The sequence below is a fragment of the Penaeus japonicus genome, unplaced genomic scaffold, assembly GCF_977035675.1.
Source record: "Penaeus japonicus unplaced genomic scaffold, GWHDUDI00000001_assembly GWHDUDI00000024, whole genome shotgun sequence".
Classification (NCBI taxonomy): domain Eukaryota; kingdom Metazoa; phylum Arthropoda; class Malacostraca; order Decapoda; family Penaeidae; genus Penaeus; species Penaeus japonicus.
In genome coordinates, this window is record NW_028234426.1 from 31,291,064 (window position 1) to 31,318,563 (window position 27,500).

General features: G+C 48.2%; 1 protein-coding gene across 15 annotated transcripts in view; it reads left to right on the top strand.

Annotated features, from left to right (window-relative positions):
- siz (Brefeldin-resistant Arf-GEF family protein schizo) overlaps positions 1 to 27,500 on the top strand; it is a 396,560-nt gene that overhangs the window by 221,053 nt on the left and 148,007 nt on the right. For 3 of the 15 annotated variants that reach the window (XM_086550993.1, XM_086550994.1, XM_086550998.1), the window contains exon 1: positions 703 to 1,967. The exons of 11 other annotated variants lie outside the window; for them this stretch is intronic. In XM_086550993.1, coding sequence (XP_086407119.1) covers positions 1,279 to 1,967 — 689 coding nt within the window. In that variant the 5' untranslated portion in view covers positions 703 to 1,278. Of the gene's footprint in view, positions 1 to 693; positions 1,968 to 27,500 lie in introns of those variants that run through there. One more of the 15 variants, XM_086550997.1, reaches the window with a different exon arrangement.

A 27,500-nucleotide genomic window follows, 5' to 3' on the forward strand; every position in this document is an offset into this window, starting at 1 on the left:
TCGCAAGTTCGTGTATATTCGGCATCAATATGGATAACACGCAGCAGCTCATAGGCTGGTGTAAGATGTGTGTTAGAGGTCACACGGGTCACCCTGTGTTTGACCTCGCTCTGACGGGATGGGAACACACCCAACATCTCTCGCACAGGTCGGTCGGAGGCTGGGACTTGTGCTAAAGCGGGAGAGGATTGAGGGTTAGGATGGTGTGTGTGTGGGGGGGGGGGCAGTAAAGATGTGATAAAAGAGTAATAGGAAGAGGCTTGGAGGAATTTGAGATAGGATGAGAAGGAATTAACCAGGTAGACAAAGGATTTTATTTTTTTACTATTTTTCCATAGATGATGATGGGCCTTCGAGTATTATGTGTATGCCACGTTTCTTTTTTAATCTGGGGGATATAGATAGTATTGTTTTATATTTCTACATATCTTACATTGCTTGGATAAAAAACATTGAACATTGAAAAAAAAATGAAAATCTTATAAAAGCTTATTTATATTATATAATCTTAGTTTAGTTATTCTCGTGTTCATAACAGCTAGTTGAATTCCAGATGTCAGTTTTATAATAGCTACAAGGCAAAAGGTCACAGTAGATCCAGCGATAGTGTCATTCCGTAGAAAAGGCTTTTTAGTGTTGTAACAAGGGAGATGGATAGCACAGATAGCGCGATATCCGGCGGCGGTTGCTCTTATCGCTAGCAGTGCCAGTCGGAGTGCCAGTCCACTTGTGTCAGTGGTGTCCGATGGGACTTACGCAGTAGAGTGATCTTTTCTTTTAGTTATCCGTAGAAACGGTTGTGAACTGTTCATTTCTTCTACGATTTTCTTATTCTGTGTGAAATTTATATTACGATTTTTTTTTTCATCGAGCAAGTTCTTCATGTACGTGTTTATGAACAAAATAGCATGTTTCGGACATCATCTCATAACGGAGTTCCCGATGTCACAGAATTTTCCAGTTGTCATTTAGTGTTAACGTGTAGTCTTACGTCTGAACTGGATCGGAGATGAAATAAAAACGGTGGGCCAATTATATGATCGCTGAGCGTAATAGCTGCGGCCCAGAAAACCAGAAGCTGAATTGCAGACCCAAGAACTGTTTTGATCCTTTGAGGATTTTTTGTAGATACAATATTATAGGTATACGGAAACATATAGCAATCTGTAGTTTGTCTATAAGTGATTTTCTTCTCTGGGGCCTGGTGTAGAGGATAGGCCTCATCTGAATGCAGTAACAGACTAGGTGGGTTTGTGAGATACACCTAGCATCCTCATCATGTGGAAGAGGAAACTCAGCTTCAAGCGGAAGGGGCCTCGACCCACACGCAGGCAGTCCCAGCCTCTCATCAAGAGCTTTAGCCTGCCGGAGACCAATGGGGTGGCGAGGTCCAGCACCCCGCCCCTCCACCACGCCCACACGGAGTGTCACTTCCACGACGGAGAGGATGTGCAAGAGCCAGCCCCCGGGGCCGTCGCCGAGGGAGACGCCGTGGACGTGGTGATGGGGGACGATGACGTCATCCAGGCCATCCTCAGGAGGAAAGACAGCGATCTGGAAAACATGGAAGTGCCCGACCTCGACGTCCACCTCAAGAAGAACTCCATCATCCGTTTCAAGGAGGAGGAGGTCGACGACTACCTGCGGAGAGTGGGCGGGTGTTCCGTGTGCGAAAGGAAAGAAGCGAGGCGCGCCACGGCCGGAGCCTGCCCCCTGTGTGCCAGTGACGTGAGAACCGCGGGAGAAGAGGTCGCGGGTGAAGGCGCAGGTGAGAGCGAGGCGGCACCGGAGGGCAGGGCCGCGGGGTCCCTCCGGCAGGAAAACGGCGACGGCGATCTGAAGGCCACGGAGGTGAGCGAAGGAGAATCGCATGACGACAGAGAGGAATCGCATGACGACGACATCGAAGTACACGAGAACGAAGGGGAAGAGGGATCGCATGACGACGAAGGAAAATCACGTAGCAGGTTTGCATTGGTTCAGTGGTTCCACGTGTATGCTGGATTATTGTTCTTTTTTATAGACTTAACTAATCGTAATTGAGATACCGACGAGAAATGTTGATTGAGGAAATAATTTGCGGCAGGCAAGGAAGTATCTTTAATAACGACATTCATGCGCGGATATTCCTCGTTGACGATAATTTTATTCTCAAGAGGACATTACTTCTTCACGACGCAATCGTGGATGATGGAGAGAAGGATTTCGATAATGGTGCACTATCATAAGTAGAGGTTACGATTATAGTTGTTGGGTTAAAAAGGAATAGATGAGACAATTCTTAATGATTAAGGATGAAAAGAGAAGAAAGGAGAAAGAAAACATGGCAAGAGATACGTGATGAGGAAATATGACAGAGCAGAGGAGGAGGAGGAGAAAGAGTGTGTGTGTTTTCAAGGGAACCGAATATAAAACTTTTTATAACTGCAATTATCTCAAAATCGGGGGACAAATTTGAAATAAAAGAAGAGATACATTATATCCAGAGGATAGGGTTAAGTGATATATATTGAAAAGTCATGCTGAACAAATGGGCAAAACAACGAAGGGAGAATCAGTTGAAAACAAGTCAGTTGGATGTATCAGATGATATAATTTAAATGATTCGAAGTTTAAAAGGATCGGAGGTGGATGGAACCTATAAAGGGAGATATTGACTGGCCTATATACATTGGCCTAGTAAGGATTGACTAATGGTTAGGGATGCAGGTGGTGGCGTGCCCCTCCTTCAGATGATGCGAGCCAGGCACTGCAGGGCATCACGGGGCACTTTATCATGGCAGCTGCTAGTCAGAGAGGTAGGGGGGGGGTTGTATAACCACTCTATAGTACATGCTTCACTTCTGTGGGGTTGACTTCATTATTTCTGCGGAATCAAGCAATATTATTTTTCTTACTGTGTTGGCAATTGAACATACTTATGTATACATCATGAATTAATATCAGATGAATCAGGCAGTGGAAGTGCCTCTCTGCATGAACATACTTTTACGCTGTCCAGCCACTACGAGATATGTTTATATATTCCCGATGAGAGTGAAAGGAGTCACTCTCCCTTTGCATATTGTCTTATTCGCGCTTGTGACAGGTGTGGGAACGCGTGCGAGGAGTCCCCAATTTCCAAGCATCCAGGACACACTCCCGGAGGCAGGCGTGGGAGGAGGCGGCGCGCCTTTTGATATGGTAATGCCCCGGTAAGTGTGGGAGGGCAGAACGGTGTATGCCCCGTGGTGGGCCCTGGCAGCGCTCTGGCGGGAGGGCATGGCTGCCTCAGACGTCGCTACGTGTCTTACGACTCTGATAGTGAACCTGTTGTGATTAGGCTCCTTTAGTAGACGATTTTTTTTTAACATCTTGGTAGAAAATAGAATAGTCACTAGCTGCACGAAAAGAGGGGGGAAAGGGGTGGAGGAGAGGGACGGTGGAGAGGAGCTTCTCGAAGTGGATGGATTGGCTAATCCTCCGACCAGGCAGAAGAGCGGAGCGTTCGCACCACCTGCTCAGTCTCAACAGCAGTGAGGGTCACGACACGCCTCTTCCCGGGATGAATAAACATGCGCGAATCTTCTTCCTCCGAACACTTTAGTCCCACGTTGTATATCCCCCCCCCCTTCCCTTCCCCCCGCCAACCCCGTTCCCCCCGCTTAAATAGGCCTTGAAGTCTGTGACTGCTCAGTGTCACGGTCAGGTGAGTGATCCTCCTAACGCTGTTGATTAAGTGACGCGCCCCTGCGACGCCACTGAGACAAGCAAGGACCACCAGGATAAATGGGTTTAAGATGAAAATTATTTTTTTTCGAAGCGGAATAAAAGCATAATAGAAATCGCGGTTATTAAGTAGACTCCTGAGATCTTTGATGCGAGAAGATCAGGGCTGGCGTGTGACTGACTCGGTCGATGATGCTGGATCCTTGTTAGGGATCGTGAGGCCCAGTGCAAGGATGCCAGGGCCAAGGTGGAAATGCGATGGTGTGGTGGAGGCCCTTCGAGGGGTGCAAAGGGGGCAAGGTAATGGGGAGGGGAGGGGAGGGTAGAGGAGAGGCTAAGGAAGGTAGAGTCCGGGATGCTGGTGCTAGGATTAAGGCTCGGGCCTGTAGGAGGTGGGGCCATGCTGAGTCGATGGGATGGTGATGTGTTTGACACCCAGGGTACCACTCCCTCGCTCTTAATAAGAACCTTAGATTGGGCTGTATTTGGATTTATAATTTGTAGTATCAAAATGTTTGATAATATAGTACTAAAGCCTGCATTTTGTTATAGGAAGCTCTCGTATGTTAATACACGAAACCTTAACGTTACTGAACACCCAACAATACATTTCTGTCCGTGGGAAACACCGTACTATTGTAGATAGGGATTCTAGGAAATAGCCTTTATTAGTTTATCTTACATGACAATGGCTTCAGCTAGGGGCGGTTTCATTATACAATCCTTGATTATCCCATCAAAGCTTTCGTATCTAGCCGATGATAACAAAACGTATTGTTGCACACTTATCAAGTCGGTCACTGTCACAAAGTCTGAAAGTAAGTGGCTCTGCGGAATTTCATTGTATTCATTCCACGGCTATCGCGTGTTCTGATTTTGTGTCGAATTTTAATAATATTCATTCTGAATGTTCAGCAGAACAGTTTCGTCACGTTTCCTGCCACTAAGAATAGTTCTTAAGCGAGACGATTACGTTGCAATGTAACCTCCTGGAATTGCAATAATTTCTACGAAGAACCGAGTCTTCGCGTCGCCATGAATTCGAGGAGTGTTCCTCAGATCCGAAACACTCCACTACAGCGCTATCTCATGACGAATGCCGTGGCTATGGGTGAGCGGACAGGAGGTTCAAGGTCACAGGTGTGCCCCCTTCCCTTACCCCGACGCACTCCCTTACCCTTGAAATCTCTCCTTCCTGGGCATTGGGGTGATCGGAGAATACTTGACGTCATACTCTTCTGGGATACTTTGTCAAGAGTCTTTACCTTGTGGTTTAGGTGGAGGTTTATCATTTTGCGTAGAATGATGTATATTACCCCCTCCCCCCCTCTTCGTCGCATTTGCTTGTCTTATATTTTTTTCATTTTCCGTTTCTACTCTCTCTGGATGTCCTTCCACCCAGCCTCTCTCTCCTTCTGTGTTTGTTTGTGACCATTATCGTCACTGTCAACCCCGTCTACTGTTGGAACCTGGGTGTACACGTGCTACTCATTAGGGCGGCGTTTATGCAATTACGCTTTTTTATTCTCATTTTAGCGTTCCGCCTCACAGCGTTCTCCCGAGACCACAACAAGTATAGTGATTAGAGAGTAATGTTGGCAGAGTAAGTGTTGCCAAGCCCTTTTCTAACTCGTAGTATACAAAGTGTCGCGACCCTCCGTTGGTGTCTGTTACCGCCAGCGACCGTCACGCCCGGAATTCGCGGCGACGAGTGGCACCGCACATTCCCGCAGGTGACGTGGCACTTTTTTGTTCGTCACCTTGAGAGTGCGACGAGGAGGTAGCTAGGCGAAGACGGCGGCGTTGCTCGGTCAGCCTTGGGGGACGTGGTAATTCGTCTTTTCGTGTTCTTATGGCGAGATAATACACCGCCATCAATAGCCTGCGCGTGACGACTTGATTCACGAGGCGTGGCCGGAGAGAAGGCCGTTGCGATTGACACTTATCAGTAGGTCTACTTCTATCCTTTGTTTCGGGAACCCTGTGTATGATCCGAGTAAATAAAAGAAATTGCCCACGCCTTGAGTAATGTTTTATGTGTACTCAAATCTTTTTTCGAACTACAAGCTACGTTGGCCTATTGTGTCCCCCTAGCACGTTGGAAGGTCGCCGTGCCGGTCACTAGCAAACACCGCTACCCACTCTTGGAATGGTGTTGCGGATGACCATCATACTCTGCGAGAATGATATGCAATAATGAAATTGAAGGCCTTCAGACAAGCTGTGTTATGTATGGTAAAAAGTAACTGTTATGGAAACCAACATTTTTTTAAATATAAATTTACATAAACGCAAGAGAGAGAAATCTAGGCAAATTATCTTTTGGCAGGGCTTTTTTTTTTTATAAGGTTCGGTACCGTTTTCTGACCTTGGGCCAGTCGTCAGGGAGGCCCGTGGCCATTTCACTCGAGTGGTCCACCTCATGGCTGGTTCATGACTGCTCTTGCTTCGAGTCCCAGGTACAGGCGAGCATGCAGATTAGCGTGGGAACCAAGGATAGGCCTCACTCTCGCTGCGTAAACAGAACGAACAGGAACACAACGAGGAGATAAGTTAATGAGATGCCAGAGCCCCGCGCTGGGACAAATATGGAAGACGGGACCGGCGGGCATTTGGCAGGGCGTTGCACTGGTTGCTACCAGCTGGCTCGCCGGGACCACTCGGGTAATCATGCTGGTGATTGTGGTAGCGGGAATGGTGGTGGTGTGCAGAGGATAACGTGGAAGGTGGTTAGGTCTGAGTTTGCGATCACTTTGAAGAGATGGTCTTGATGGCGGTTAGAAGTAATGATGAATACGATAACAGTAATAGTAATAAGAATTAGGGCAATAACAATGAGAAGAGAACCAGAGCACAACAAGGCCGTGATAACCTTCCAGTCTCAGCGTTGCAACCGCTGAGAAGAGTTCGCATCGTCCCCTTCCTGCGCGAGCATCATTGCAAACCTTGTCGTCGGCGTCGTCCCCGTCTCCGTCGGCGAGCGAGCGGCGCTTGAAAGGAGGCAGAAGCGCCGATGATTAAGGGTCGAAGCATATCGAGTGACAGCTAATAAATCAGCGAGTGGATGACACGTTTGACAAGCCATTATTGCCGGTCCTTGCTGAATTGGTCGAATTTATGGCATGATTTTGGACTTTCTGGACTTCTTCTCAACGGGGCTGGGGCGCTTTGCGACTTTTTTTTTGTTTTGTTCGCGAAATGTGGATTTTTCTTTGGAATTGTGGGTTGCCTGTTTGGCGGGGTTATGGCTGATCGATTGATTGACTCGTAGTTGGTGCAGTTTATCAATTATTTATTTATTTATTTATGTTTGCCCTTTCGGTAAAATTTATATTTATGATATTAAAAACGAGAATGATATGATTATAGAAATGATAACATTATACTTTTGTAACGTTATTGGTAATGATATGCGTGTTGATAACGACATGGTGTAGATTATCATCATTATTGGTATTGTTATATTATTGTTGTTGTTTTGTGCATGATTGTTAGAGCATGGCGTAATTTTGAGAAGTTCGAGAACAGGGATTTATTCCGTGCCAATTCCTAACAGATGATATTGAGTGGCGAAATTGTTCAGAAACAACTTTCGGTGTTTACTCGCAGCAGATAAGATAAAGTTTTAACAGGATGAAAACAGTTTGGTAGAAGTGATGAACACATCCGGGGTAGGATAACGTTCACTGTAACTGTGTTCTCTTTTGTGGGAATTTGCACCCGATCATATGTACAGAAGGGTGAGTAAGTGAGAGAGAGACAGAGAGTAAGAGAGTAAGAGAGCAGGAGAGAGAGAGAGAGAGAATATGTGTGTGTACCTGTGTATTTCTGTGCATGTGTGTATTTGTGGCTGCGTCTGTGTCTGTCTGTATGTGTGAGAGAGTGAGTTAGTACTAAAAGCTTTAAGCACAAGGCTTTAACGTGTATCATAAATCATACATGATAATGTAAGCATTGAGATATCAAGGCTGGAGTGACAGGCAAAAGAGCTCCGTCACGCACGCCAGGTAGATAGATGTGTTGTGATGTCCCGCCGCTGTTGCCGGATGTCCTTTGGTGGACGCTGGCCGTGCGCGCGTGTTTGTGTTGTAGATGTCTCTCTCTCTCTCTCTCTCTCTCTCTCTCTCTCTCTCTCTCTCTCTCTCTCTCTCCCTCTCTCTCTCTCTCTCTCTCTCTCCCTCTCTCCCTCTCCTTTCTCTCTCTCTCTCCCTCTCTCCCTCTCCTTTCTCTCTCTCTCTCCCTCTCTCCCTCTCCTTTCTCTCTCTCTCTCTCTCTCTCTCTCCCTCTCTCTCTCTCTCTCTCTCTCTCTCTCTCCCTCTCTCTCTCTCTCTCTCTCTCTCTCTCTCTCTCTCTCTCTCTCTCCCTCTCTCTCCTCCCCCTCTCCCTCCCTCCCCCCTCTCCTCCCCTCTCCCCCTCTCCCCCTCTCCCCCTCTCCCTCCCTCCCTCTATTCCCAGATGGACTGAGTGACTAATGTAGTTTTCTCTTGTGTCATTGATCATTAATTTGTTTTCCATTTCTTTCAGGTGAGTGACAGTGTGGAATGGAACAAGTGTATTGAAAACTTCACTTCAAAGCAAGGTAGGAATCGCACGATCGACCAAACCTGTCAATATATATCTTGCAGATTCTAGACTAGACTCTAAACCTCACTGCACCCACTAGATGGGGGTTGAGAGGAGCGAGAGAGGGTGTCCACAGCTGCGACAGAGGAGAGTGGCGCAAGTGATACCATGGCGGCAGGTGGTTCGACACGACGAGGATAGCTGCGACAGGTGTTGCGAAGTTCAAAGACAGAGGCTGGGTGACCCGCGGCGAAAACACGAGGCCTAACGCGTGGGTAGTACTTCATGGGACGGCGACGAAGACGATGACCGCGACAACCAAAAAAAAGAAAGAAAGAAAAACGAAACAAAAAACATTGTAAAAAAAAAACAAAAAAACAAAAAACAAAACGAAACAAAAAACATTATAAAAGGAGTCCAATGTCTTTTGACGGCGGTTTAGGGGTGTCATGGGAATGCAAAGAGGTCCCGCGAATGTATAATTTGCGTTTATGAATAAAAAAAAAAAGAGAAAAAAAAGCTACGGACTCAGAAACGTGTGTATACAGATGAAAGAAAATAGTCACAACTGATGAAATATTCTATTCTTATAGTGACGTTTCGTTTCATTTGTGTTTGTGTTGAAGGAAAGGGCGTAGGGGGTAGAAAGTAGGGGGTAAGGGGTAGGGTGTAGGGGTAGGAGGTCAATCCGTGTCCAGCGCGACCCTCAACTCTGCGTTTGCATGATTCCCCTCCATCTCTGCCCCTCAACTCTGACCCTGATGCTCTCACTACCTGCTGCCCGTGACGACCTCCAAGGAAAAGAAGAGAGGGAGAGGGATAGAGATAGAGATAGAGATAAAGGGAGAGAGGGAGAGAGAGGGGTGAGTGAATGGGTTAGTGGGTGGGTAAGAGTAAGATTGGGAGTGAGAATGAGAAGAGAAATAAAAATGAATAGGGAAGGAGAATGAGTACTTGTGCGATCGAGAAATGCTAACAGTATGAAGTCCTTCAAAAGGACGGGTATGAGAAGTTCTGTGTATGTTTATATGGTTTTCTTCCGTGGGTTCTTACGTATGTGTGCGGACAAGCATATGTGTTATGGAAGTAAGTTTGTATGTTTTGTTTGTTTCTCGTTTCTTATTTGTTGGGTAGAAGGCATCGAGGTTCGAGAAGCTGTTACATAATCCACGCATTCGAAACCTACGGAAGAAACGCATAAAGACCTATGTGCTTGCTTTGATCCTGTAGGACTGTACTAATGCTGAGGTTTGCTTTCAGGGACTGTCGAGTCGTTGGGATATGAAATATGGGAAATTTCAAAAGTGAAGGGTAAAATTTTAGAACAACCCCCTTCCCACCCCAGAGAACGTAACATGAGAGTCCATTTTGTCGTGGGTGCTCTGAAGGGTTTGCGACCATGTGGGACCTCTCAGTGACACCCCCCCCCCTATGCACGCCGATAGTGTATAGCAAAGGGGAGGGGGTGCAAAGGCGTTCAGATAGGCACTATTAGGCAAGGATTATTTTCAAGATAGTCCACCAAAGGCGGTGTTGTGGCCGATGTAGTCTACACTCCGCCTATCACTACGAGACTCCGCGGCGTCAAGAGGATTGAAGTGGCCAGTTAATCACGTTGAGTAAGAGGGCGAGTTAAGAGGCGTGTCCAGTGGGAGTGACTCTGGCTTCGGCGTCATCAGGTCGGCGACAGTGATTGGGACTTGAGAATGTCTCTTAATTACTCTCGTCATCGTGTAATTGACGGCTTGTCGTTATTTATTGATTCCGAAAGTTTCATTATATATATATACATTTTTAGGGGGGGGAGGGGGTCTGGTAATTAAGTGAATGTATCTCGGTAATTATTTGCGTGTTTTATTGTTTCTCCGTTTCTTTTCCCGAATGAATTTATATATTCGTTTTCGGTTGAAGGAGTTCACATTCGGCTAATTCACCCAAAGGTCAGTTGATAGCCAGAAAAGAGAAACTTGCACTTATTGCATTGCATTGGGTGAAAACTCGATTGATTTTTGTTCGTGCATTTTCCCGCGTGTGGTATGACATGCACTCTTGTAAGTCGTACTGGCTGTAGTTGGAAGTTTTTGCCGAGGGAAGTTTTGGTCGGAGAGGGTGACTGACGTTACACACAAACAAAAATGGATTTTGATTTTTTTTAAAGATTAATGGGGTCTATTTTTATTTATATTGATTTGTTTATTTTCCTTTCCCTTGGGCATAAGGAGGGTTCGTTTACTATGAGTCGGCGAGATGTATCCGTGGGGTTCATAGCCAAGTTCATCAGTGAGGGTTCTTAGAGCTGTCAATAGTGATGGAAGATCGAGAGGAGAGAGTGGGGAGTAGGAGGCGAGGATGAAGGAAAGAACGTTAAGAAAGAGAGTGTAGATGAAGACTAAAAAGGGAACAAAGAAATAGGGAAGAGAAAAAGACGGAAAGGCCTGAAAGAGGGACGAGGAAAAGAAGAAAAGAGAGGAAAAAGGAAGAGAAAATGAAGAGAGAAAGAGAGATGGAGGGAATAGAAAAGGATGAGAGAGCGGAAAAAAGGAACTAGAAAATAAAGAAAGGGGGCGCAGTCTTGGGAGACGTATGGTGTAGGTCCGGTAGTGTGGGAGTCACCTAAAACTGCGTCATGCTGTTAGTGTGATATTGTATTCCTGTTGTTTTTCTGTGTTGAGGGTGTCATATATCGGCAAAGAACCCCCAGTAAAAAGTGCTCTTTCAGCGGCTTCAGGTATTGTCTATTGGAGAAGGCATGAGGGTCGTTTATGTTGATAGTTACGAAAGAAGAAAGGGACCTTGGCTTTGTGTCGTTCGTGTGGGGGCCGTTCACAGTTATTTTTTCTTTCTTTCTTAACCCAACTCGGGAAGAAAATGAGCTCTTTGTTCCGGTATTTGGCAAGCTCTTAGCTCCTCCCTCTTCCTTCAATCTTCCTCTCAGGCTTTTTTTTATAACCTCATAGTGTGACGCCGAGAGCCGCTTATCTCTGGGCCTGTCTGAGCATTAATGTGTGACCCTCCTTCTCTTCACCACCCAGGCACTAAATGACTCATTCTGCGCCGGGAGGGGAGAAAGGAAAAACAGGAGGTCTGAAAGGCAAAAAATACGGTAATGAGACTAGGGGATAAATGTAAAAAAAAAAAAGAATAAAAAACTGAAGAGGGATGGCAAGTCAGAATTGAAAAAGGACAGAGACACAGACACACACTGACACTGTCTAACACAGATGATGAAAATAACTAAAGAGAGAGAATATCCGATTCAAGAGACCAGAGGAGAGAGGACAGATGGAGGCGAGTGGGTTGAATGGCGGCTGTTGCTAAGCGAGAGATTTATTTACAATCCTGCAGTGTGACGATAGTTGTTTACTCGGCGATTCGAGTGAGGCAAGGCGGGGTCCGAGAGTCCGTTCCTCGCCACCCACCGCCCACCGCCCAATCGTCGCACGCCGCAAGATTACGTGTAATGAAACATCTTGGCTGCTGAGATATGTTAGCCATTATCTCAGCCCTTGAGTCAGGGACATGGGGACAGGGGATGGAGGGATAGGGGTAGGGATGTGTTAAGATCCTGATGTGTTTTTTAAGATACGGCCGCCCATGGTTCGTTGGTCCCTTAATGGATTGTGGCGTTAGTTGCATGTGGAACTGATAGGCCTCGATGATATATACAAGGATACTCCATAGGTTTATCTCTCTCCTCTCTTATCCTCTTCTCCTATCTTCCCCCTTCTTCTCTTCTCTTTTATTCCTGTCTTTGCTCTTCTCTCGTTCTCTTCATTTTCATTTTCTTTCTCCTTCTCTCTCTTGTTTGTGTGCGTGCGCTTGTAGTGTACAAATGCGTATGTTTGCACGCGTACGTGTTGAGCTGAGTCACCCAGTTCCTTGTGCTGAGTCTTGGTGAGTTTGCCCTTGTAAACATTAACATTCATCATATGCTGTGATCTGCAGTTCCGGAGTTTGTGAGGGCCAAGCCTGCTTACTCATAACGGCGTACATGTAGAAAGGGGAGAAAGTGGATATTAGATATTTATGAAAAGAGAAAGGAAAAGTAATGATTGCATGTAGTCGTGGACTGCGTAAGCGAGCATCCATGCGTGCATTTCAAATTGGAAATATTAAGGGAGACGAAATATGTTTATATTTTTTCTCTCCCTCTCCCCCCCTCCCTCTCTCTCTCTCTCTCTCTCTCTCCCCCTCTCTCTCTCTCTCTCTCTCTCTCTCCCTCTCTCTCTCTCTCTCTCTCTCCCTCTCTCTCTCTCTCTCTCTCTCTCTCTCTCTCTCTCTCTCTCTCTCCCTCTCTCTCTCTCTCTCTCTCTCCCTCCCCCTCCCTCCCCCCCTCTCTCTCTCCCTCCCTCTCTCTCTCTCTCTCTCTCTCTCTCTCTCTCTCTCTCTCTCTCTCTCTCTCTCTCTCTCTCTCTCTCTCCCCCCCTCTCTCTCTCTTCCCCTCCCTCTCTCTCTCTCTCTCTCTCTCTCTCTCTCTCTCCCCCTCCCTCTCTCTCCCTCTCCCTCTCCCTCTCCCTCTCCCTCTCCCTCCCTTTCCCCCTCTCCCTCCCTCCCTATCGCCTAATTTACGTAATGAAAGGATTAGGAAAGGCTAAGGACAAGTGAGCTATGCCACTTGCGAAATCGCAGATAATTGCCCAATTGCACGATATCCATCCCGCTGTTGTGGGTCTGTTCTTAGGAAAGAGAAGGAAAAGACAAAAAAAAAAAATAATGCCACGTGAAGGTAAAACAACAATGAAATCAACGTACCGCAACAGCAGCAATGGAGCCAGATGTCGGGGGTGCGGCAGAGAGAGCGAGTGAGCGAGTAGAGTGAGAGAGTGAACGAGTGGACGAGCGAGCGGGCGATTAGTCAATTTCCCCATACTCTCTCGGCCGGGGATACTCGTTAGCTTGCATAATGATGACCACTTGAAGGCGTGACTCTTCTTGTTATTGCCAATGTTTGCTGTATTGGTCTCGAATGGCGTAATGTGAAGGAAACTGCTGTAGGGGGGGTGGGGTAATTGGCTCATTATGGAGGGAGTAATTAGCTCGTTAGGGGTTTATTTGGCTAAATTTTGGTAATGTTTTTTTTTCGCCGTCTTACATATCGATTTGTTTGGTTTGTTGTTGTGGATCGTTCGGAAAATGTGTTAATATGTATATAAACTATTGTGAATTCAGACAGTCGCTCTAAGCACGGTACATGCGAAGACACAATCAGAAAGGGAGATACATAGATATCCCCCCTTTCTCTCCCTCCCCATGAGGAAATGAAATACAACGCAAATAAACAAATCACAGTTTCATTTCAGATCTTGGACACTGCGTTGACTGTATACAAGAACTAAAATAGCTTTCCTCCCGGATGTCTGTGCATTATGATATTAGTTACAGGTACTTGTGGATGGGATAGATCAAGGGACATTTGAATTCGGGTGAAATATCACTGACAACACCTCCCCCCTCCGCCCCCTCCCCCCTCGCACTTCCTTCTCCAGTGCACTTTCCGCGAATTAGATTTCACCTGTTATCGTCATTACCTCCGTTATGATTGCAGTTGGGTTTTATTTTTATTTTTTTACTTCATTTTATTACCGTTCATAATTGTATTTTATGAATTGATAGCTGCACCGCTGACATAGATCATTATTTACTCTTGCCAGATACCACAGTTGATCCAACTTTTTTAAAACGCAATTTTCATATCTCAGATTTCTCGTCGATACTGTGATTGCATGCGAGGAGAACGGTAGAAAAAAAGAGAAATACGAAATGCAACATATTCACTAAATCATTACAGCCAAATAGCCGCTATCGTCACGAGGCTGCTTCATGCATTCAGCATTCTGCATGACCTCTCAAACGCTGATGACCCGACCGCGCCGGTCAGCGTGACAGGAGGTGGACATTTGAGCCTGATTGAGTTAGATGGCTGATTTCTCTTGTGTCAGTTGCAGTGAGAAGCCCGGTCGCGCCGTGGGAACATCCGGCAGCACTGGACCTGCGTGAGGTTGCATTCACACTTGCATGTGTTCTGTCTCTTTCTCCTTCTGTCTTTCTCTTCCTTTCTCTTCCTCTCTTTTCTCTTTCTTTTCTTTCTCTTTGTCTCTTTTTGCTTCCTCTTTCACTTTCTCCCCCCCCCCCTCTCTCTCTCTCTCTCTCTCTCTCTCTCTCTCTCTCTCTCTCTCTCTCTCTCTCTCTCTCTCTCTCTCTCTCTCCTCTCTCTCTCTCCTCTCCCTCTCTTCTCTCTCTCTCTCCCTCCCTCCCCCTCCTCCCTCCCTCTCTCCCTCTCTCCCTCCTCCTCCATCTCCTCCTCCCTCTCCATCTCCTTCCTCTCTCCTTCCCTCTCCCTCCTCCCTCTCCCTCCTCCCTCTCCTCTCCTTCCCTCTCTCCCTTCTTCCTTCCTTCCCTCTCTCCCTTCTTCCTTCCCTCCTTCCTTTCCTTCCATTCCTTTTTCTCTCTCTCCCGCTCTCCCTCCCTTCCTCCCCCCCCTCCCCCCTCCCCCTCCCTCTCTTCCTTTCTCTCCCCTCCCCCTCTTTCTTTTTCTTTCCGTGCATCTCATTCTCCCTACCTTCCTCTTTCTCTCCCTGACCCACTTCCTTTTCCTCTCTTCTCCCTCTCCCTCCAACCATCCCTCTCTTCCCTTCCTCTTCCCCGCTATACCTCCTCCTCTCTCTCTCCCCTCTATCCCCCCCCTTCCTCTCCCCCGCTATACCTCCCTCCCTCCGATTCTGTTGTTATTCCCTTCCGTTTGGTTATGTTTTCCCTTCTCACTCTCGTTTCTTTTCTCTCCCTTCTCCCTTCTCTCCCCCTTCTCTCTCCTTGCGTCCCTCTCTTTTTCTTCCCATCACATTCTCCTCACACGAGTATCCGAAAGCACGATCATGGTCATCCTTCACATTAAACCTTCTTACCGGTTTCGAGAGCCAAAGCGTCCAGTGTTTTATGGCCGGCGGCGCGTCTCGGCTGACGTGTGACGGCTGACGGACAAGGACTTGATGGCTGACGTAGGCCTTGTCATCACGACGGCCTTTTTGTTATTATTATTTTTTGATGTTGGTTTGGGGGGGGAGTGACTTTTGAAACTTTTTTTTTTGGCAAAGTCAGAGAGTGCGAAGAGAGGTGACCTTGGGTAACTAACACGCGGGCCCCGAGACAGACTGGCAGCGTCACGGCTTTCCTCTCGGCGCTCAAGGGCCATAGTTGTTTGTGTTTGTTTGTGCGACCCCGCGGGGATTTCGTTGTTTGTAAGGAAGAGGTTAGTGGCGTTATATGGGTGAAAGGTATTATTTAAAGAGAATGTATTAATTTGTAGACTAATGCTTGTTTTCTTTATTAGTATCATCATTATTTGCCATCGGCATTATCATTACCATCATATTCATTATTGAAATTCTTTATATTTTTTATTGATCTTGCTTCTCTTAATGTTGTCAGATAATATCATCATAAATGTTTCGTATTCTGTACCCTGTACTTTCAAACGGAGATCCATCTTATTACACAAGAGATCCGTAGCTTCGAGGCCGAAGCCATAACATATGCTGTCGCGAATTGTTACGTCAACCTGCTAATGACATATCGGTCTTGGACACGGCGCGCGACACCTGTATTGGCCACGCAGCTGACGTGTGCCGTAGGCAGCTTTAGGTGCAGAAGAAGGATTCTGTTGTTGCTCAACGCCCTGTGCAGAGGCTTCATCCTTCTTTATTATTACGTCATCCCTCTCGAAATCTTTTTTACCTTCAAAGAGGTTCTTTTACTCCCCTCCCCTCCTCTCTCCCTCTTTCTTCTTGCCGTGCTATGACGAGACTTGTCATCGTGATAAGGTGATTTTGCGAGGCACCATGACATGTCGAAAGTGGCACCTTCGTTTTGTTTATGGTGTGGTGGCCGTGCGATATGGGCCAGGGGCACTCCCGTATGGCATCTTTTACTGTGGTGCCAGTGACAGAATGGGTTTGATACACGGATACACATACGACAAGACCTCAGTTAGTTTCACGGAGACCACACAGCCGGGCCGCACTGGATACACTGTTAGGCCAAATCGGGTACAGATACCCAAGAAGAGCACCATGCAAAGAACACGACCACTCTGGGTACACAAGCAGACCGCACCGGGCACGTAGCGTGACAAGCGAAGGAAGTGGTTGGTACGCTTTATTGCACATTTGGGAAAGGGATTGATGAAGCAGTAGCGAGGAGGAAGGTACGTGTGGGCGGTGTGCGTATATGTGTGTGTGTGTCTGTATGTCTGTATGTATTTCTGTGTGACATGTGTTGGTGTGTGGGAAGGAAAGGTGAGATTTGGTACCACGCTCCTTATATGGGCGTGGTTTAGAGGATGTGGGCGGTGCTCTTCTTTCTCCACACTTTTTTTTGTCACCTTCCCTCCCTCCTCCTCCTCCTCCATCTTCTCCTTTTTTATCTTCTTTCTTATCTTTTCGTGGCTTTGCTATCTTCACTTTTCTCTCTTCGTACTCTCTTTGCTGGTTTCCTATTGTGCGCCATCTTTTACTTTTTCATTATTTTTTCTTTTCATTTTCCCACTTTCCTCGTTGCATTTACGTGAATGTGTGTGTTTATTTGTGTGTATGGTTGCGTGTGTTGCTCCGAGATGCGAGACTAGAAGTACTGAGATTTATAAGGGCCTTAGAGATGCTAAGAAGAGGAGGAGGGAGAGGGAAAGATGAAGGGAAAGAGAGGGGATGATGGACTTAGAGAGGGTGAAGAAGAGAGACAGAGGCTGGGGTGAGAGGGTGAAGGGGTGAGGGAGAGGGAGAAAGACAAAGAGAGAAGGATAAGATGCCGCAGGGTGATGCCACGTGACCCCGATCCCACCCCCCTGTGCCCTCTGCATGTGTACGGCTGCTTTGATTTTTTTTTCTTGTGTGGGGGGGGGGGCGGCAGTGCAACGGTAAGGTTTTGTTGGGGGGGGGGGGCGGAGACAACTACGTCATATGCAGATCCTTTCGTAGGCTTTGTGTAAGCTTGTGTCGGCTAATGGTTACTGGTTGCTTTCGCGGATTATGGCGTGTCTCTCTCTCCCTCACGCACGCACGCACGCACACGTGCGCCTGTTTGCCTGTGTAGCCTGTTTACCTGCCTACCTCCCTACCTCCCCACCTCTCTACTTCCCTATCTCCCTACCTCCCTACCTCCCTACCTCCCTACCTCCCTACCTCCCTACCTTACCTGCTAACTACTAACTACCTACGTGCCTCCTTACGTGCCTCCTTACGTGCCTACCTACTTACCTACCTACATATCTATCAACGTACCAACCAATCAACCAACCGTCCATCCATCCATCCATCCATCCATCCAACCACTTTCCTCCCTCCCTTTCCCTGGCATTTTTACATGCATGTCGTGTACTTTTTGACAAAACGTTTTCGTTTTGGATGGAAGGTCTGAAGGTTTCGAGTGGAAGAGACAGCACATTGCAGACAGCGAGGCGCGTGGAAGCGTTGCGTTGCGTCATGGCGTGGCGTGGCGTGGCGTGGCGTGGCGTGGCGTGGCGTGGCACAGTGTGGTATGGTGAGAGGATGAACAGCCATGTATAAACTTTATGGTCCTTTTTTATTGCCTCCTCTCGACGTCGAGGTGAAGTGTGTGTGTCTCAACCGAGTGGGCGCGCGGGATGCTCTGCCCGTGATGTCACTTCGGGCGTCGGTGTCAGAGCAGAAGGATTTGCTCATTTACCTTGGCTAAAAACCTCCTCTTCACGCGTGTTGCAAGGACACGCGCGTCGACGCATGCACGCCGCGTCACGCTAAGGCCGTGGAGTGGGGAGAGGGAAGAGGGGGGTGGGGGTCGGGGGGTGGAGACGTCTGCGGCTTGCATATCCCTCCGAACGCTGTCTCGGAGGCTGTCAGCGCTGACCTCGCGACCGACCGAACGGCCCAAGAGCTTGTTAATGGCCGCCACTTTCTCGACACTTGCAATCGGTGTCAGGCGGCGGCCAACACCCAGCGGCGGTCAGCCATTGTCAGCTTCGTTTCCACCGCTCGTTTGTGTTGGGGAATATTCCTTTGACCAGTTGCGCTCTGTCGTTTCTTCTGCTCTTGACTTTTTATGGCTACTGGAAGTTGTATGTATATGTATATTTTTCTTACAGACACATTTCTCTCTCTCTCTCTCTCTCTCTCTCTCTCTCTCTCTCTCTCTCTCTCTCTCTCTCTCTCTCTCTCTCTCTCTCTCTCACACACACACACACACACACACACACACACACACACACACACACACACACACACACACACACACACACACACACACACACACACACACACACACACACAAACGCACGCACACGTACACGCGCGCACACACAGGGATGGAAAAATGTTGAAAATCAATATATGTATATATATTTTCATTATAAATCCAAATCTTGTTTCAATATGCAGGATTAAATCCTGAAATGCAGTTTTGTTGCGACTGTTTCAATCAATCTGTATTATAGTATTAGATATTTTTTGGATGATGAATAGTGACAGAGTACACAAAATAGTGTAAATTGATTTGTAATTATTCTGATATTTGCGGTGCATGTAGAATCAAAATGAATTTGATGGTTATGTTTGTGTCTGATTATTATCGATTAATTGAAATCTGGTACATGCACGCATACATACACGCATACATACGCGCATACATACACCGTATATGTATTCTGCCTCTCCGCCTCTCCTCTCCGCATGGATTGGTGTGCACAGAAGCGGAAATACGTTGCTGGGGAAGTTTTTGCGAATTGAGCGTAGTAAAGTACACGTGCCCCTCCCCATCCCTCACCCCATCCTACCCCACCCCACCCCACCCCCTCAGTCCTCGGCAGTCCTCGACCCGAAATGATAAGTTGTGTAAACGCCATTCGCGAGCGGGGAGGTTGGGGAGGGCGCGACCTGGCGGGTGGGGGTCACTTAGCCCCTCGCGAAATGAAGATTTGTCACCTTCTCGGTTTCGTTACATTGAGGAAACACATATCTAGTGTTCTTGTTTTCTGCCTTTCGGGGTTTTCCTTGTACGCGGAGGGAAAGCGGAACGGGGGAGAAGAATAGATGGCGCGGCAAAGAAACATAGAGGTCTGCACGGGGCACGAGAGGCATGGAAGCAGATGGCAGGCAGGCGAGATCGCGAGTGAAAGTCTCGACGGTACTAGAAGCACACGCGTAGGGGGTGGGGGTGGGGGTGGGGGTGGGGTGGGGGGACATTTGCTAACGTTGCCACTACCTTGTTTCCTTATCACCCTCCTCCTCCTCCTCTCTTCCCCTTCTTCTCTTTCTCCTTCACCTTCCTCTAACCCCCTCCCCTTACCTCTGGGGTATGCAGCTGCCCGGCCAACAACAGCTGCTGATCAGGACAAGCATATCATTCTTCACCCCCTCTTTCCACACTCCCGCTACTACTTCCCTATCTCTTTTCCTATTCTCCCCCCTTCCTCTCTCTCTTTTCCTATTCTCCTCCCTCCTCTCTCTTCCTATTCTCCTCCATCCTCTCTCTATTTTCCCATTCTTCTATTCCCTTTTCTCTCTCTCTTCTCCTACATCCCTCTCTCCTCATTCTCTTTCTTCTCCTCTTCCCTCCCACATGTTTTCTTTCTACCCCTATTTTTTTCTTCCCCTCTTTTTCCTCCCCCTCCCTTCTCTCCCTCCTCCTCCTCCTCCTCCTCCTCTCCCTCCTCCTCTCCCTCCCTTCTCTCCATCCTCCTCCTCTCCCTCCTCCTCTCCTTCCTCCACTCCCTCCTCCCCCTCCTCCACTCCCTCCTCCTCTCCTTCCACTCCCTCCTCCACTTCCTCCTCCACTCCATCTCACCTGTCCTTTGCTGCAGCGACGGGGGCGCCCCTCCCCCCTCCCGTTCCCCATGCAAGCGACTCTTACTCAAACTCTGCTAGTTTTACTTGGCGAAAATTACAGGGCAGGAAACTGCGCATTTTTTATGTGGAACTTCTTGAAACTAGTAAAGAATATTTACGTTTTCTTTGTCACAGTTTCTTGTCGAAAGAATTTACTGTGTGTTTATTTTTCTGAATATGCTGTTTTTTACGGACAACTGAGCGAAGGAAACAATTTTCTGATCCACGTTGCGAAAATTGCACCACAATCATACACTGCAATGTAGGAGTATTTCGTAATCCTTGATTCACATCCTTGTGACGTTACATATTTTTATATAACCGAGAACTTGCTTGCATATATATATATTCATTAATTTATCTTTCTTCACCCCTTTATATCTCCATCCATTCATCCATCCACACATACGGTGCACAAAACTCACCATACATACATATATACGTGTGCATATACGTGAACTATGTATTTATGTAACCGTTAATCGGCACCTAGAGGTAGGGCGTTGTATCCTCGTGATTGCATAGGATTTGTAGAGGAAGGCACTAATGGAAAGTATTCAGCGTCGCTTATATGACAGGAAACCGCAGTGACACCTTGACATTTAACACTAATGCCTAAGACGGATCGGGCCCTCGGTGTTGTGCCACGCGAGTCGCAGGCTTTTGATGATGCCAAGGGAGCGTGGCACTGTACCCATCGTATGCCAAAGGAGCTACCAAGAGCCAAGCTCTCTCTCCCTCCCTTTCTCCCTCCCTCTTTCCCTCCCTCCCTCTTTCTCTTCCTCCCTCCCTTTTTCTCTCCCTCTTCGGCTCCTTTCCTCCCTCTTCCGCTTACTCTCCCTGTTCCGCCCCCACTCCTTTTCCCTCTCTCGCTCCCCTCCTCTCCCCTTCCCCTCTCTCGCCCCCCATCCATTCCCCTTTCCCTCTATCCCTTCCCATCTACCTAAGGGTGGGATGCTCTTGGGTTGGTGATGCTAGTGAAATGAGTCCACTCTCTAGAACAGAGGAGAGGCAAGAGACAGCATCCCGGACGGCTTTGTGCGGCGATGGAAAGTCTAGCGCTGGCTCCCCGCGGCAACTTTCCACGCTTTTGTTGTGTTGCCTTGTTGGCGGCGTCGCTGCGCTCGTGGCCCACATCGCCACGCTGTGACCGGTGCCTTGTGTGCAGGGAAGGCACGGTCATGGGTTTATTTTCGGCGTTCAGCAGTGCGCATCACCTTTTTTATTTTGATAAAAAAGCCTGCGCGTAGCCTATATCACGTAGGCTACCTGTTCGGGGAGATGGATGTGTGCCACCGTGATGGATGAGTGGGTAGCATAACTACATGCGCTCACACAAAGGTTGCACGTGCACGTATACGTACACAGGTCTCTCTCTCTCTCTCTCTCTCTCTCTCTCTCTCTCTCTCTCTCTCTCTCTCTCTCTCTCTCTCTCTCTCTCTCTCTCTCTCTCTCTCTCTCTCTCTCTCTCAACCACTGGTGATGAAGTCTGGGCACGCGGACTCTCCAGCCAGGCGGGCGTGGAGCTGCAAGGTTGATGTGCAAGTTGCCTCGTAAATGCTTTTGTATCTTCTTCGTGCCTCGCGGCAGGTGTGACATTTTTACTGCTGCTGAAGATGCGTCTTTGTATGTCAGTGGAATTGGCGCGTCACAGTGTCATCTCGGTCCAGCAGAATTTTCGCCGACAGGTGGCGACTAGAGAAGATGTAAATCGATTCGCAATCGTTTCCGCCGGGGTCTCGCCGCGTCTTTCATTAGCAATCCTCCAAAGGCGCCGTGAGACCGAAACGCGAGCCGCCCGGCCGCTTGTTGGGAAGCCCGGCACGCGCGCCCACTCGACGCTCGGTGACTTCGATGACTTCGATGACTCGCCGACACCTGCCTTAATGGGACAATGGGAAAGGCACTACTGCCTTCTTGTCCCTGCCGCTTCAGGGAAAGAAATCGGACGGTTATTGCCGTGGGTAGAAGGGCATGGGGGATGGGAAGGGAAGGGGGTGAATATAGATTAGCAGGAGGGAGGAAGCCAGGGAGGGATTCTTGCTGGGGGCGGTACAACTGGTTCGTGGAATAGAGATGATAATGATGACGATGTCGCTCACGGGAGTCGCTTTTTTGATGTGGGCGCCACGGGAGTTAAAAGGAAGTGACAGATGGCTCGAACACGGCAAACAAATTGCGTTACTGTGGCGTGTGATAGTGTCGGGAACAGCAGGAGGAGAAAGGGGGCTACTCGACGGCGTTGAGGCTCACTTCGCAGGGTACCGCAGTGGGGGGGTGTCATTAGGGGGGGGAGGAGAGGGGGAGCTTTGATAGGGATTCCTGCAGCACGTACGAACGCTTCTGTTTGTCTCTGCTTAGAAAGTGAGGCGGTCCAGTTGAATGCGCCAGTACTCTCGTGGGTCACATGAGTTGTCGTTTATCTGTTTCTCTCTTTTTCTCTATCTCACTCTCTCTTTCGCTCTCTCTCTATCTATCTATGTATCTATCTATCTATCTATCTATCTATCTATATCTCTGTCTCTATCTCACTCTCCCCCCTCTTTCCTTTTCACTCACACTCACTCTCTCTCACTCACTCACTCACTCACTCACTCACTCACTCACTCACTCACTCACTCACTCAGTCATTCACGGTTATCGTCTTTTTTTCTTATTATTCTTGGATTTATAACCCATTGGCAGTGCTTAGATCCAAAAATAAAAGAAAAACAATTCTGAACAGCACAGTCGAATTAGCTAGTAATCAGTAACTCTGGAGCCATGTTCCCGCTGCATTCAATTTACAGGAACCATTGTGCAACGTTTATTGATAAGCAACAAGCTCAGTAGACAGGCGTATACACGCTTTTCATTCCTTGCGCCTCATATCCTAATGTGAATGATTTGCATAAGTTCGACGGTGTGTCTCGACATGTTGCATTAGTCTTTTTTTTGTTCACTGCAACGCATAATCCCCAGATCGCGTGAGGCTTCCTGCGGGGGAGTACATATTCTGGCGTTTTGTTTTGGTATGAGGCAGATGCTCTTCCAATTAGGTACAGGCTCAAGCTGGACTCCAGATGAGTTTCGGATTTCAGCGACGGGGAGAGGATCGCGTTTGAGCAGGTCAGGAGGTGAGGGCGGCGGGGTGGGGCGGGGGAGAGAGAGGTGGCGTCCTCACCCATTCTAACTTTCTAATTACTAATTTACATGATTATTGCCGGCATGCAGAGTGAGTCTGAGACTCTCATTGGGCGGTCATGAAGTGGAGGTGCCATTGCCTTTGATGAGCTTTGGAGTGGGAGCTCGTTGAAGGAGGAGGAAATGGATGCGTAGGTTTGGCTGTGTTACTCCGTGTAACCGCGAGGGAAGCTGTTGACAGTTTAGGAGTCGTCTCGGTACCTCTCTCTCGTAAAAACTTGGCTCCGTCTGTTTTGTTCCAGTGTTGCCCTCTTCCCCTACTTCGTTTGCCCAAGTTACTTTCTCCTTACATAGTATCTTATGCTTGAGCTCTTACGATGGATCATAAAGCTCATGAAATTCCGGATTCTCACTGGTGAATCAAATGCTCACACTGGCATGATATGCCGCCGATGTATTATCCTCGAGCATCCATTCCAAGCTTCAACCCGGGTTACTCATGCAGCCTCTCCGAGGCCGGCGCTCACTTTGCCTCTGCCAGGTCGTGCATTTCCACCACTGCTGGCACCGAGCTCAGTTACCTCGACCCGCGCTGGGCAAGGTGCCGCTATCAACACCCGCGGGCCCCCAACCTCAGCTCTGGCTCGGGGTGTGGAAATGCGGATGTTGGGTCATGGAGTGCCATGAAGGAGGTCAGCAGACAAGAGCCGGCGCTGGAATTATTGTTGTGCACGAAGAGAACCTTTCCGCTTTCTGCCGATAGCACTCTCCCTCCCGTAACACCCCTTGCGCACGCGCCTCTCACTGTGCACCGTTGAGCTTTGTGTATGTGCATGCGTGCGTGTGTCCTACGTACGTGCATGTGTCTACGTACGTACGTGCGTCTCTACGTACGCACGTGCGTGTTTGTGTGCTTATGCTTGTGTGTTTATGTATGCGTCTTTGAATGTGTGTTTGCAAGCTTGAGTGCATGCATTTCCTCGGCCACTAAAGATATGAATAAAAAGTAACACCCAGCGAAATAACATGGCATCTGCCTCTAAATCCGTATTAAGTAGAGAAGCCATAAAGGTGGGCGTAGGAGCCGCTGTCTCGTTAAGCTGTTACGTTGTCTTGTTAATATCATGCAAGACGTATATGCTTCCCGGCCATCCATAAGTGGAAGAAAGTAGGAGCATCCCGCAGGTGGAGTGCCCCGGCGCCTCACACGGGCGGAGGGAGGCACCGGAGCAGCATGGGACTCCTCAACACGGACTGCTTATAACATCGACTTCGTAACGAGGGAATCAATACGTTTATGTGGCTCTTAGCGTTCTGGTGAACGGGAGTGTTGGAGCAGAGCCTCTGGTATTTTTTTTGCAGGCATCTTTTTTATCGATTGGGAATTGGCTTTTGTCTTCCACAATGGTAGCGTTGCCTGTCATTTGGCGATAGCGTAAGTGGCCCCATACCAGTAAATCTTGCTGAGAACTTAAGCAAGACGATCAGACCATTGTCTCATGAATACCCGCATTCCTCCACGCTCTTCCACTGAGGATGAATTCATAAGCACTTGCTGCGTGCACATGAGCAGCGGCCCAAGGCATCGCTGATAGAATCATTAACGCAGCTTTAGCATACGATTGTTAGGGGATGTATTATGTACGTATATGTATATATGTAAATAGGCAGTAAACAAATTGATGCTTTCCGTCTCCCACCCTCCCCCCTCCTCCCTGAGGTGTTGGAACCGGGCCTAACAGGGCGTCAATTTTGGAAAGCGAGGCGATGAAGTGCGCTCTCTCTCTCTCTCTCTCTCTCTCTCTCTCTCTCTCTCTCTCTCTCTCTCTCTCTCTCTCTCTCTCTCTCTCTCTCTCTCTCTCTCTCTCATTCTCTCATTCTCTCATTCTCTCATTCTCTCATTCTCTTTTTCTCACTCTTTCTCCTCTTACTCTCTCACTCTCACTCTCACTATATTCCTCTCTCCTTCTCCCTCTCACTCTCATTCTCCCCCTCCCCCTTCCCTCCCTCCCTCCCTTTCTCTCTCCCTCCCTCCCTCCCTCCCTCCCTCCCTCCCTCCCTCCCTCCCTCCCTCCCTCCCTTTCTCTCTCCCTCTCCCTCTCTCTCATCTTCCCTCCCCCCTCTTCTCTCTCCCGTCTCCCCTCTCCGGTAAATGTATTTCCCGATCTCCCTGAGGTGTTGTACCCCGCTCTACTGCAGGTCATGGTACACGTGTCACGCCGCGGTGAGAGTTGTACTCTTGGTTTAACTAGTTTGTAACGCGTCGTGCCTCTTGTAGTGTGTGACTGAGCTCTTTCCTTGTAGGGTCGGAATGTCGCCTCGGTGCGTGTGGCGTAGTGTGGCTCCTCCTCCTCCACCTCCTGCTCCTCCTCTTCCTCCTCCTCCTCCTCCTCCTCCTCCTCCTCCTCCTCCTCCTCCTCCTCCTCCTCCTCCTCCTCCTCCTCCTCCTCCTCCTCCTCCACCTCCTCCTCCTCCTCCTCCTCCTCCTCCTCCTCCTCCTCCACTTCTTCCTTCTCTTCCTGCTTGTGCCTTCATCGTATTCTCCTCCCTCATCTTGTTCCTACTCCTCCTCCTCCTCCTCTTCCTCGATTTCTTGCTCGGATGATGCTCAGACGCAAGCATCTCAGGACCCATGTCTGCTTACCACAGCCGCGTCATCAAGCACAGTCTGTCATTCTGTGGGAGCTTAGACAGCCATAATGACAGGTTTCAGTAAACATTATTTTGATTTATTGGTAGTTGGACACAATTTATTTATATAACAGGATGCAGTACAGGGGAGAGAGAGAGAGAGAGAGAGAGAGAGAGAGAGAGAGAGAGAGAGAGAGAGAGAGAGAGAGAGAGAGAGAGAGAGAGAGAGAGAGAGAGGGGGGGGGGGGCAGGTACAGGGAGAAGGAGAAGGAGAAGGGGAAGGAGATGGGAAGTGAGAAGTGTGGAGAGTTAGAGTGAGAGTGGAAAAAAGTTAAAGATGTAGGTAGGTAGGTAGGTAGAGACAGAGAGAAGGAGAGGGAGAGGGAGAGAGGAAGGGGTAGAAAAGAGAAAACAGAAATGAGAAATGATGTTATGGATGATGGATTGGCATTTATAGAAAACAAATATTACAGCGAACGACGAGACAAAATAGCGGTGAAAAATGGGTTTGTATTTTTTTTCTAAATCCAAATAACCTTTTCGTAAAAACGCATGATTCATGTTGTGATTGTCGTGGGAAATTTTGCGTTAACGGAGTATAATTCAGTTCATGTCTTCTGGGAAATAATTTTTGCCATGTGTTATTGTCGATGTTTTCATACTTGATCTCCATTGCAAAAAAAAATAAAAAATAAATAGATTACGCATATTTATAAGTATATCCATTGCAGACAAGATGAATCGATCATTTAGACGAATTTTGGTTATATACTGAACCCCCCCCCCCCACACACACACACACTCCTACCTGACTGAGGATGACTGATGTCCCACCGATACAGGATGAAGGATGATCAGATGAGTGACGATAGTGAGGAGCCGAGTGAGGGGGGATTAAGGGGCATGAGTAATGGTGAGGAAGTATGTGTGAATAATTATTTTGGTGAACGAGGAAGCGAAGGCTGGAAATGGCACAGAGAGAGGGAGGGAGGGAGGGGGAGAGGGGAGGGGGGAGGGGGGGTTACGGTTGAAGATCGTGACGCAACCATGTGGGATGGAGTTGTCACATGGGCCTGTCACGTTCTGGTTTGACGTGTGAATGACGCGGCAGGTGGTAGGGGTGCAGGCTAGGCTAAAAAGAAGAGGGGGGGGAGGGGAGCGAGGAACGGAAGTTATGTCCTTCCTGCTTTATGCATCATCGGAACGATACAAAGCAGCGTTTAACGAGGGAAGGTCAGCCAAGTGGCCAAGGTGAGCTACGGGGGGTCAAAGAGGGCAGCGAAGCCCCAACGCGATGAATATATGATATAGTACAAGGGGTTAGGGGTGATTATGAAAAGGGGGGGTATGATCCGGAGATCATTCACTGCAATGACACGAGGTCATAGGTCATGCTCGTACGTTAGAAGGTGAGACATTGGAAAGGGCCCTGAGTTGGCCTACATTTAGATGACTCTATCTGGAAGAAGTCTGACTTCTTCCGTGGGGCGGGAAAAGCACCGGATTAGTGGGATGGGAGGCGGGGGGGGGGTGTACGACGAGATGGTGTTATGAAGAACAATACAGGTCGAGCCGACCGCTTGTTACGTTTTAATGAGCCTCAGGTCGGATGCCATAAACACCAGG